Genomic DNA, 13,010 nt, shown 5'->3' on the forward strand with positions numbered 1-13,010 from the left:
AATCTAATGGAAGAATTGCTGGCCAGAGCCACAATGTCGAGTGCCTGGCATAGGCTGAGCTTTTCATGGTTTGAGTGTCCATCTGCAGACAGAACTCACTACAAAGGAAGCCACATTCCCTTCATGTCTATATCCACAAATCTGCATGAAGTTTCAGTGGCTTCCTGTATGCATTTACTTTGAAGCTGGCAAAGCTTTTAGAATTGTGGTCCTCCATGCTCCTTCATGGCCTGGGGTCTAGCTCTATGGCCTTGTGTATATTAAGCACTCGGGAGGAAAGAAAGTGAATCACGTGAATATCCTCTCTTCCCATTTCCATTCTTACTGTACCAGGCCATTGTAATTCTAGCTTCTGTAACAAGATATTATTTACAATGCGAGTATCCCAGATTCATTAAATGCTTGGTATTAATTTTTGGCATTCCGTCTCAGTGTAGAACAAACAACATGCTTCTTCTATTCTCTCATTCAATAACAACAGTCAGCACAGAAGATTTCTGTGACGGAATGTGCGGGGGTTTTTCCCCATGCAGCAAGCAAGCAATCAGTTCTGCAGTGCACCCCGGGGGAGTGTCCTGCTCTTCAACCCTGGCGCTGTCTACCAGGAAATAGTGTCTGATCCCTCAGGCTGGGGGCTCAGTCCCACAGGACTGCCAGACACCGGTCGCAAGTCTGGGCTTCCGGAAATTCTGATCGACCGACTTCAAATTGGGATTCCCATGACTCCTTCTTTGGGTTCTGCTATTTGCTACAGTGGCTCACAGAACCCAGGGAAACACATTTACCAGTTTATCATAAAGGACATTACAAAAGATACAGATAAAGAGATGCAGAGGGCGAGGTATGGGGGAAGGGTGGCAGAGCTTCCAAGCCTTCCCTGGGTGCCCTGCCCAGAAACCTCCATGTGTTCAACAAACCCTGTCCTCTGGGGCCCTCTATGGAGACTTCCTGGAATAGGCATAATGGAAGCATGGACAGACGTGTTGAAATGCGATGGGACAGAAAGGCTTTGATCTCAGGGTAATAGATGGAGTGGGGAAACCCTGCAAGGCCTGCCGGTCTAGATTCTTCTTGGCCTCTGTGCAGCATTCCTTCCTCCAGGGGATGGACAGGACTCTTTCTGAAATCCGGGTCTTATAACCCACAGTCAGAACAGCAGCGGAAGGTTCCAGTCCTGCCCTGGGCAGGTAAAAGGAGGTCAAGGAAAGGTCAGAGGGAGAGATTCTCTTTTCTGAGGCCTGTTTCTGAGGCCTGAATTGTCCCAACATTATAACAAAAGACCGTAACAAGAGCTATGGGAGTTGTGAGTTAGGGACTGTGTATGAAAAACACATCTATCAGCCAGGCATGGTGGCTCATGCCTGTAATCCCAGCACTTTGGGAGGCCAAGGTGGGCAGATCACAAGGTCAGGAGTTTGAGACTAGCCTGGTCAACATGGTGAAACCCCGTCTCTACTAAAAATATAAAAAGTAGCCAGGCGTGGTGGCAGGTGCCTGTAATTCCAACTACTTGGGAGGCTGAGGAAGGAGAATCGCTTGAACCCGGGAGGCGGAGATGGCAGTGAGCCCAGATTGTGTCCCGTACTCCAGCCTGGGCGACAGAGCGAGACTCCGTCTCAAAAAAATATAAATAAATAAATACACACACACACACTCTCTCTTCATATATATTTATGTTTATATATGATTATTTATATTAAATATCACAATAGGAAACTTTCTTACCCTTTCATTTAGAATTGCTTTAACAGTTCATTAAGTTTTAATGTATTGCTCAATAATTTTGATTGAATATATTTTACGATACATGATATAATAATGATATATTTATGATATGATAAAATATTATATTTTAGAGAAACAAGTGGTTTTATAATGTCACACCATGTAACATATTATTTACATCATAAATATACAACCATTCAATATGTGCTAAAAATGGCACAAACCTAAGTGGAAAGTATGAAGGTAAAAGTGTTGTAAGTTTTCTCCTTTATTTTCCACACATCTGTAATTTATGATCTTTAAAGCAAGCCATAAAGAATTAGGAAAACAGGGGATTTTACATGTAGGCAAGTTATCTTAAAATAAATGCCTATTCTTATATATTCATAAATATTTTAAATTAGTGTAAGTTCTCGTGCCAGGTTTCTAATAATAAAAGTGAGATAGCACCAAAGCAATTACTTGGAAAATTTGGCAGGAAAAAAATCAATTAAGATAATTGGTAAGAGTGAGTAATGGAGCACCTTCAACACTAGGGAGGATTCAAGTCAAGAAACTGCATTTGCTGGGGTTATCCAGGAAATTTGGACAGAAGCAGTTCTCTGTACATCCTCATACAATCACTTCCTCCTCCCTTCAGTTCCCCGATGGCGACTGAAGCAGGGGTGTCTGCGCTCCAGAAACTCATGGAATCTATGTTTGACAACTGAGGAAGGTGAATAATTCCAAAATAAGTCCCAAGATAAGGGACTTTTCCTCTCATGCTGAAAAGAATCCGTTCTGTGAAAGAAGGGACATTGGAATCACACAGACCTTGGTGAAATCATTGTCTTCACCATTTAAAAGTGCTTCACCTTGGGGAAATTCTATAGCAGAATGATGCTCTGATCTCAAAGGGCTTTGGTAAGCGAACGAGATAAGATACGTAGAATACCTAGCATTGTTGGTAACTTCCTTTCTATCCCTCTCATCTTAATTAAAATTTTGGATAGCATTAAGGAACATATTCCCTATTAAAAATAATATGCTGGCTGGGTGCAGTGGCTCACGCCTGTAATCCCAGCACTTTGGGAGGCAGAGGCGGGAGGATCACCTGAGGTCAGGAGTTCGAGACCAGCCTGGCCAACATGGTGAAACCCTGTTTCTACTAAAAATACAAAAATTAGCTGGGCGTGGTGGTGGGCACCTGTAATCCTAGCTACTCAGGAGGCTGAGGCCAGAGAATCACTTGAACCTGGGAGGTGGAGGTTGCAGTGAGCCGAGATCACGCTACTGCACTCCAGTCTGGAGGACAAGACTGCAAAACTCTGTCTCAAAAAAAAAAAAAAAAGAAAGAAATAATAATAATTATAATATGCTATCCCAGTTCCTGTTTTATGAATTTGGCCAAACCAAGTAAGTAGCACTATAGAAAGAGCAAAAATAAATCAAAATACATTTAAATTATTATACATTATATTGTTATATCAAATTTTATTAATTAATATATTTAAATATAAATATATTATTTTTAATATATTCACATATAAATATATTGATATTTTAAATATCAATATATTAATATTTAAATATATTTAAATATAAATATATTAATGTTTAAATATAATTAAATATAAATATATTGGTGTTTTAAATATATTAATATTTAAATATATTTAAATGAGGAATTGACCCCTATCTGTGAAACTTGAAGCGTTCGTCTCTAAATCACCTTTCAGGAGAATAAAGTCAGATTTACAAGTGACATGCTTCAATTTCATTCATTTCTTAATGAATATCATCACTTTAGAGCTGCTCTATTGTACTTTCTAATTTTTTTCCCTCAGTTCAGTTTCTCTCTGCCCTTGTATTGCTTGTTATTATTCACTTAGAAAGTGATGTCTAGGCTAGCGTGTTGGTTTGGGAATGTGTGTTTTCCAGGTATTTGCTGCGAACCCACCACACCTTTGTTTTCTCCCCACAACAGGAGGCTGCATGCACATGAAGTGTCCGCAGCCCCAGTGCAGGCTCGAGTGGTGCTGGAACTGTGGCTGCGAGTGGAACCGCGTCTGCATGGGGGACCACTGGTTTGACGTGTAGCCAGGGCAGCCAGGCACCCCATCGCCCCATCCTGGGGGAGCATACACAGTGTCCTACCTTCATTTGCTAATTCTCTTTTCAAACACACACACACACACACACACACACACTTCAAGTTTTTTTCAAAGTCCAACTACAGCCAAATTACAGGAGAACCTCCTAGATCCCTTTCACTATGTCCATGAAACACAGCAGAGCAAAATTACAGAAGAAGCTCCTGAATCCCTTTCAGTTTGTCCACACAAAACAGCAGAGCCGTCTGTGACACCAGCAAGAGGTGCTCTCAGCCTCAGGATGACACAAATCCCGGAGCACAGATTCAAGTGCAATCCATGTATCTCGTATGGGTCATTCTCACCTGAATTCAAGTCAGGCAGAATGAGTAGCTGGAGAGAGAGTTCTCGCGTTTAATATCCTGCGTTTTACCTTCAGTAAACACCGTGAAGATGGCATTGACAAGGTGTTTCTCTGTAAAATGAACTGCAGTGGGTTCTCAACTAGATTCATGGCTTTAACAGTAATGTTCTTATTTAAATTTTCAGAAAGCATCTATTCCCAAAGAACCACAGGCAATAGCCAAAAAAATGTGTTTATCCTTAAGAATTCTATCTCTATAAATTGCATTAATGAAATGCCAACTATGCATAAATCAACTTGTCAACTAAGTGAGAAATTATGAAAGTTAATTTGAATGTTGAATGTTTGAATTACAGGGAAGAAATCAAGTTAATGTACTTTCCTTCAATTTCATGATTTGCAACTTCAGAAAGAAATCGTTTTTCTGAAAGTATTACCAAAAAATCTATAGTTTGATTTTGAGTATTCATTTTGCAGCTTGGAGATTTTGCTAATACATTTGACTCCTCTGTAAATTTCATGGATAATGTGCCTATAAAGGAGACATGTTTAGAAATGATTTCAAAATGATATTCAATCTGAACAAAAGTGAACATTATTAAACCAGAATCTTTAAAGTGGAGCCTTTCCAGAACTACTGAAATGAAGGCGTGCCGGACTCTCTCCATTAGAAGGGTTTATGACCCTTTGGCACACCCTCTCTGTCCAATCTGCAAGTCCCAGGGAGCTCTGCACACCCAGGGGTTCCCCAGGAGAGACCTTCTCTTAGGACAGTAAACTCACTAGAATATTCCTTATGTTGACTTGGACTGGATTTCAGTTCGATCAAACTTTCAGCTTTTTTTTCAGCCATTCACAGCACAATCAAAAGATTAACAACACGACATGCGGTAAACCTCATGTTCTTACGCACACTACGCAGAAGAGAGAGCACAACCACTATCTTTTGTTCTACTTGTATTGTCTGACTTCTCAGGAAGATCGTGAACATAACTGAGGGCATGAGTATCACTAGCGCATGGAGGCCTTTTTGGATTTAGAGACTCTGTAAATTCTGAAATCGGCAACAGGGCCTCTGTTTTTAGATGTAGCACCTGAAATCCTTGCTGGAGGAAAGAGAGGGGATGAACTCAAATTTTCCACATTCCGGGACACCTGTCCCTCTTTTCCTAACTGCCTGAGATAATCCATTTCTTCCAGCCACCCGGGACAGTCCTGTCCTCTCAGACGCCCTGCACTGAGGACAGACTGGGCTCTGCGGCAGCCACATCAGCATCCACAGCTTCATGTGGCTTCACTGTCTGAAGATCTGCCGACTCCAGCATGGCCCCATGGTGACAACAGACCTGCGACAGGAAGCCCAAAGCTCACATCGAAATGGTAGAGAGATCAAAGTCTCTATCGTAAGGGAAAAAAAGAGAGGTCGCAGGCATGAGCCCCGGCAGCCAGTGGCTTGTGTCCACACGGAGTCCAGACCCTGATCAGGGCCTGACTTAGTGTCGCTGGCAATCCCACTAAATTGCAGTTCCTTACACTGGCCCGATGCAACAAATCAGGTGGCTCCCTTCTGTCACAGGGACCACACAGTGTTTCCCATCATCCATAGCTTTCTTCCTGATGATGTTTGCATGATTGCGCCTTCCCAGCCTGCATGCTGCATTGGGCTTGCAGTGCCTGAACAAGGTTTGCTCCCAAGAGCTCAGGCACCCTAGGAACCCCTGTTAGACTATTAGACTGTCCAGCTTGGTCTCCTTCCCTTTCTTGGTGGTGGTCTTTTCCCTTTCCAGAATAGAACAGTGATTCTTAAAATAAGTTCGAGCAGGCTGGGCACGGTGGCTCTTGCCTGTAATCCCAGCACTTTGGGAGGCTGAGGTGGGTGGATCACGAGGTCAGGAGTTCAAGACCAGCCTGGCCAAGACAGCGAAACCCCATCTCTACTAAAAATACAAAGTTAGCTGGGCGCGGTGGCAGGCGCCTGTAATCCCAGCTTCTCGGGAGGCTGAGGCAGGAGAATCACTTGAACCCGGGGGGCAGAGGTTGCAGTGAGCCGAGATCACGCCACTGAACTCCAGCCTGGGCAACAGAGTGAGACTCTGTCTCAAAAAAAGCAAAATCAGCATCCACTACACATGAAAACGAATCACAGTATTATTTGCACAGGAAGGGTGTAACAAAATATGAATGTATCAAAAAATAGAAATAAAGTCTTTGCAGAAAAAATCTATTTTCTCTGACATGTGTTGAGATTATCTGACAACTCTAAGATTGTACTTAAATTGTCAATAAAAGCATCAAAAGAGCTTCTGAGTCCTGTCTTTGAAGATACATTTTCAATCGATGTGAAGGGTGAGGGAGGGAATCACAGGCTGTGTTACTCCATGGACCTCACTTGTGGCCTGGAGGAATTGCCTGGTGATGAAATGGCCATTTTCATATCGACTCCAAGCTCCAGATTAACCCTGGCTGTTTCTCTTTGTTAAATAAGAGCAGTTTGTTAAGGCTATCAAAATTTGAAAGGGTTCCAAAAAGCAAACCCTCATTCAAAACAATCTAAAAGTTACTTTCTTGCCTTACTAGCCAACTTTTCTAATAAGTGTTTGAAAGAGAAGTTTGCATTGGGAAAGACTATGTATAAGGATTTTTTCTGTCATGTCATTCTAGAAAATTTCAGTGACTTTGCATTGCTGTCAATGTGGGTGTGTTGACGCTGCATTTTCAAAGAACTGCTTTAGTGGCCACGCATTGTTTATTTCACAATGAGCCCATGGTGGAGGCATCTGGAATGGAACATTCCGAGATAGGGCCTGTACATACATTAGGCAAAGAGGCACGCACTGAGGTCCCCTGGGTGCCAGTAGCCACAGGAAACACTCCGAGGAAATGCAAAGGTCATGGGAATGGTGGCCCAGGTGATGACAGAGCAAGAGGCAGCCGAGAAAGTGGGTGAGCTCCAGGCGCCAGGGTGGGAACCCCACCTCCAAAACTCACCTGTCTGAGAACTTTGGGGGCAATAATAGCATGCACTACATTAAGTTGTTGTGACGATTAATAAATTTACCTAAAGCACTTAGAACAGTGCGTAGGATAAAGGAAGCACTGCATAATTGTTCGCTATTATTAAAAAATGAACCAGTCATTGGAAACTACAGAATAAAATGACAGAAAACACAAAACTAATGCAAAGTGATGACAAGTGCCAGGAATATCTATCTGAGTACACAGTTGTAGATTTAGGGATTCATGCTGGAGGTGGGTGACTCATGTTGCATATACATGTATTGCATTATCTTCTAGACAGTCCCAGAAGTGTCTTATAAAGGTAAGTTGCTATGCTAGCACCAATTTCCATAACAGGCTGGCCGCCTATAACATGCCTGTAGTCCCAGCACTTTGGGAGGCCAAGGCAGGCGCATCGCCTGAGGTCAGGAGTTTGAGACCAGCCTGACCAACATGGTGAAACCCCATCTCTACTAAAAATGCAAAAATTAACCAGGTGTGGTGGCGCCCACCTGTAACCTCAGCTACTCAGGAGGCTGAGGCAGGTGGGAGAATCGCTTGAATCCCGGAGATGGAGGTTGCAGTGAGCCGAGATCATGCCACTGCACTCCAGCCTGGGCAACAAAGTGAGACTGTCTCAACAACAACAACAACAAAAAATTCCATTACAAAGGTAAGTCTAGCACAGACTGGAAACCATTGCTTTCAGATCAGGGTAATCTTATCTCAGAGTCCCTGAGATACCTGGTCAAAGGAATCTGCCCTGGAGCTCCTCCCCCAGCTCTCCGGTGCCTCAGGCCATCTCAGCTGAAAGCTGGGTGTTCCTGAAAACTGCCACTGCATGTGCAGAATGAAACTCTAGTGTGTTTCTGTGTGTAGTTTGTTTCATCGACAATTCTTGGATTTTTAATTTCAAACTCAAAGAGTGGCTTTTTTGAGAGATGCTGTTTAGTATCAAATCACCACTCAGTATTTCTCCCTGTAAGGTTGTCTTGATATTGTTTTGTTTGTTTGTTTTTGTTTTTTTGAGACGGTGTCTTTGTCACTCGGGCTGGAGCACAGTGGCGCGATCTCTGCTCACTGCAACCTCCACCTCCTGGGTTCAAGCGATTCTCCTGTCTCAGCCTCCCAAGTAGCTGGGACTACAGGCGTGCACCACCACGCCCAGCTAATTTTTGTATTTTTAGTAGAGATGGAGTTTCACAATGTTGGCCAAGATGGTCTCGATTTCTTGACCTCGTGATCCACCCGCCTCAGCCTCCCAAAGTGCTGGGATTACAAGCGTGAGCCACCGCACCCAGCCTATATTTTTTTCATTACAAAATTATTATTACATGGTTACATGTCCATTACAGAAAGTAAAAAAGGCAAAAAAGAAAACATAAAAACTACCATCTAGAAACAATTTTGCATCTTATTTCCACTTAAAAATATATGATGAGCATCTTTCTATGTCAGCAGATTTCTCAAGTGACATTTTTTCAGGAATTCATTATGACCTACTGTATGCTAATTAATTTAATAAATGTTTCTTTTACGTTTCCATAGGTAATTTAAAAGTCCAGGCCATGCACAGTGGCTCATGCCTATAATCCCAACACTTTAAGAGGCTGAAGTGAGTGGATCACTTGAGATCAGGAGTTTGAGACCAGCCTGGGCAACATGGTAAAACCCCATCTTTACAAAAAATACAAAAATTAGCTGGGCGTGGTGGTGGGTGCCTATAATCCCAGCTACTCGGGATGCTGAGGCAGGAGAATTGCTTGAACCCAGGAAGTGGAGGTTGCAGTGAGCCAAGATTGTACCACTGGACTCCAGTCTGGGCAACAGAGCAAGACTCCATTTCAAAAAAATAGTAATAAAATCAAGATAGTTACGGGCAAAGGGGAGTGGGTTGGTCACCCTGCCTGTGAGTAGCAGGTCGCAAGAAGCAACATGCACTCACAGGCCCCCTTGTAGGCTCAGCACCCTTTGGCTCAGGTTGCTTACTTAACAAGCTCCTACTCATCTCTGAAATTTACCCCCATCCTCCCTCAAGCCAAACTAATTAAGAGGCTGACACTTCCCACACGGATGCCTCCCAAAGAAGCTTATCCCACTAAAAACAGGATCAACTGAAGCCTGGCAAGGCTTACCTGCCACGTGGTATTTGAGAATCTCTCAATTCTGAAACAGCTCTCTTTTAGCATCTGGCTTTATCTAGAGGACCATTTTTCACAAAGGCATTTAGATGTCATGATTTCACTGGAGTTCCGGGTACCTATCACTGAGTCTCCATTTTCTCCAGCTGATTTTCCAGGAATGAGCTCCCCGTGGGTCTCTAGGCTTGGCATGCTCTTCCCACACATCGGTCAGCTTCCTCCCTTCCTGAAGGCCTCTCAGGTCAACCCATCACATCCATAGTGCTCACCTGTATCTAGACATATTATGCAGTTTACTTATGTATTAGGTTTTTGCTGGTCTCCCCAGCTAGAGTGCTAACTAACTCCATGAGGGCAGTTCCTTGCTGTATTTGTTGATTTCATGGATGAGTAGAGGCCAATCATCAATAATCATCAGTTAAGGGGTTCACTCCATCCCCCTTCATTGCCCACCCACCTTGGATCTGTGCAAAACAATTTGAAACTGTGGGATTTTAGAACCACACATGCCAAGTGCCACCAAAGAAACTATCAGTTAGAAAAACTGCCATCGTTCCTTTTAATTTGGGTGTAACTGAAAAGTCATTATCATTTGTTTTTCTTTTCTTGCCTTTCCTGCTTATTTATTGTTCTAGGTGAAGTTTTTTTAGTTACCAAGCTTTTTCGTTCATTTTATCTTGGTAGCCCAAACAATGTTAGTTAAAATGGGTCTCCTAGTTGGTTTAGCAAATACTAGCTACCTCTTCTCTGAAGAATGCGATGCAGCACCTCCCACCAGTTTTTTTTTTTTTTTTTTGTCTCTGAAAGTAGTTGACAAATAACCCCTAGGGTAGCATAATTTCAACAATAACAGAAACATAAATGCAAAAACACTTTTCAGTTTCAAGTGTTTGCAGGAACTCTAAGCACCAGGAATAAGGCACAAGATGGGAATCAGAGACCCCACGATAGAATCCAGAGACACACACAGTGATCACATCCTTGTAAGTAAGTAACTCTGAACATAGCTCATTTCTACGGTGGGTCACCAAACACCAAGAAGCAGTTGGAAGCATGCCTGGCAGTTGATAACTGGTAGTGGCCTATCAACAGCATCGTCCAATCTTGTCAGAGGACGCTGGCCTCTCATTCAACCCCTTAGGAGAGTCATGATTGCTTATCAGGTTCATGTGAAAGAGTGAATGACAAGGTGACAGCAACAAGGTCCTATGGTTCCCAGACCTGCTTCATAGGTACCGCAAAACTTTTATTTGAATTGGCTCACGCATGCGTGTTTATTCCTGTCCCTGATGGTGACACTGATAGGGAAAAAAGTATTACAGAAATGACAGTTGCAAAGTTGGCCATGCCATGGTCATGCAAGAGAACCATGCTGGTCTGAAAATTCTTTCATAATAACATTATGAAATCAGAGAATCCCAGAACTCAAGTGTGTTCATGAAGACTGGAAACCATAGTCCATTCCAGGGGCCAGCAGATGCTCGTGTACAAACCGGATAGTAGATAATTTAGGCTTTGCAGGCCATAAGTCTCTACTTACGTGATAAATGGATGTGACCAAGGAGTAAGAGAGGAATCTGGGATACATCTTAAGTTCTTCCTGGATGGCTGTGGGCCTGGAGTCCTGTGAGCCAAGCTGCAGAGCACAGGAGCAGAGCCAGAGCCAAGTTTGCGTGTGAGACTCGGGGATGGTGGGAAAAAGGTGGCTCTAGTTGCACCTGCTGGAATCTGACAGTCTGTGAGACCTCCAATGGTCAGGTTCAGTAAACACTTGAATCTTAGGAGAGAAGTCCTAGAAATACTTTTTACGTAGCTCTTTGTGTTACCAATGAATCATTTTTAATAAATAGACTCTTCAAAATAATAATTTTAGATGATAGCTTAAAATTGTAAAGAAATGACTCAAGAGAATTTGTGATGTCAACCTACTTGTACAAGATTAGAAGTACATCTCTAATTGCTTATTTTAGAATAAATATTTTCCTTCCAAATTAATAATCTGATCAGAGATGAACACATAATTTCAGTGATAAGAACAGAAGCCACGGCTAAAGGACAGATGGTAAACATGGATTCCCAGGGAATCAATCCAAAGAAATAAGTAACACAAACAAACCAACCCTGGAGAAATTACATTTACAGTACATAAGGGAAAAAAAAAATTAGGAGGCTGGGGAAGAGAGGTTGGAAGAGGCAGAAGAGTGCTTCTCACCTGGTTTTATAGAGCAGAGTTGATCCAGATTGTCTACAATTTAAACCTGTGGCTAAAAGAATATAGTCTTGACCCCTTCCTGGTTATTGTAATTACGTAACATTAGAGGCAATTTTAGGGGACTAATCTGAAGAAATACTTACACAATTTTAGCAGTCCAGTCCATTTCATTTGTTTTATTTTTCTTCTAATTTCCTAAGAAACAGAATTATATATACATATATATATAAATATATATATATATATTTTTTTTTTCTTTTGAGACGAAGTTTCTCTCTGTCGCCCAGGCTGGAGTGCAGTGGCGTGATCTTGGCTCGCTGCAACCTCTGCCTCCCAGGTTCAAGTGATTCTCCTGCCTCAGCCTCCTGGGATTACAGGCACCTGCCACCACACCCAGCTAATTTTTGTATTTTTAGTAGAGACAGGGTTTCACCATGTTGGCCAGGCTGGTCTCAAACTCCTGACTTCATGATCCACCCGCCTCTGCCTCCCAAAGTGCTGGGATTACAGGTGTGAGCCACTGTACCTGGCCAAAAATTATTATTTAACATGAAAAAAAGAGCACATGTAGTATGATCTCCTTTTTACAAAATAAAATCATTGTTTTTTGGGTTTCTAGCCACCATCCATCTATCCTTCCATCTGTATGCTTGGCAAACATTGATGACTGGAATGATGCTTACCAAAGGTGATACTGGCTTTTTGGATGGTAGTGAAATTCGGGATGACTTTACTTTTCTTCTTTATGCTTTTCTATGTCACTTGAATATTTTTATAACAAGGATGCATTATTTTCAAAGACAAAAATGAAAGTCATTACTTAAAAGAGAGAAGGCCAATAGAAATCTATCGACCAGCCTCCTTTGCGAATATGTGGTAGGAAGTTTTTACTGGGGTTCACGTGGGGAATATGACTACACTACAGTCTCCACTTGCGTAGTCCTCAAAGGTAGAGAAGTTAACTCAAAGGTAGAGAAGTTAACTCAAAGGTAGAGAAGTTAACTCAAAGGTAGAGAAGTTAACTCAAAGGTAGAGAAGTTAACTCAAAGGTAGAGAAGTCCTCAAAGGTAGAGAAGTCCAGGGTGCCCCAGGTGTTCTGTTAGAGTTGAAGGTGCTTCTGTTGACTTAAATATCTTCAAATGGGTCTGAGTAGTGAGTGAACTATCACCAGGCCCTCACACACCAGGTGGTGGCATGGATGGTTACTGTGCAGATCCGATGGTGTACCTGAGGATATCTCAGGGCCTTTTTGATCAAACAATTCTATAAAGACTCTCAGGACACAAAACCTTTTCAACTGCTGAATTTCCTTTCCTATGCCTTGCTATATCTCTATATTAATACTTGTTATTTGTACTAAATTTTGCTTGTACCACATGTACATAAGCTAAATTATTTGCAAATGGCCCAAAGAATTGAATCCCTACACATGTATTATAACTTACACGTGGACATTTCAAATGAAGAATGGTAAAACCTGTTTCAACAAAATGTATGAA

At 42.2% G+C, this 13,010-nt stretch overlaps 1 protein-coding gene across 9 annotated transcripts in view; it reads left to right on the forward strand.

Annotated features, from left to right (window-relative positions):
* Positions 1–8,835, forward strand: part of PRKN (parkin RBR E3 ubiquitin protein ligase) — a 1,377,649-nt gene extending 1,368,814 nt beyond the window's left edge. For 6 of the 9 annotated variants that reach the window (XM_011750983.3, XM_011750978.3, XM_011750979.3 and 3 more), the window contains one exon: positions 3,692–6,460. In XM_011750983.3, coding sequence (XP_011749285.2) covers positions 3,692–3,804 — 113 coding nt within the window. In that variant the 3' untranslated portion in view covers positions 3,805–6,460. Of the gene's footprint in view, positions 1–2,365; positions 2,733–3,691; positions 6,461–8,706 lie in introns of those variants that run through there. The other 3 variants (XM_071095931.1, XM_011750981.3, XM_011750980.3) reach the window with 3 other exon arrangements.
* The last annotated feature ends 4,175 nt before the right edge of the window (positions 8,836–13,010 follow it).

The sequence above is a fragment of the Macaca nemestrina genome, chromosome 5 (assembly GCF_043159975.1).
Source record: "Macaca nemestrina isolate mMacNem1 chromosome 5, mMacNem.hap1, whole genome shotgun sequence".
Lineage (NCBI taxonomy): Eukaryota > Metazoa > Chordata > Mammalia > Primates > Cercopithecidae > Macaca > Macaca nemestrina.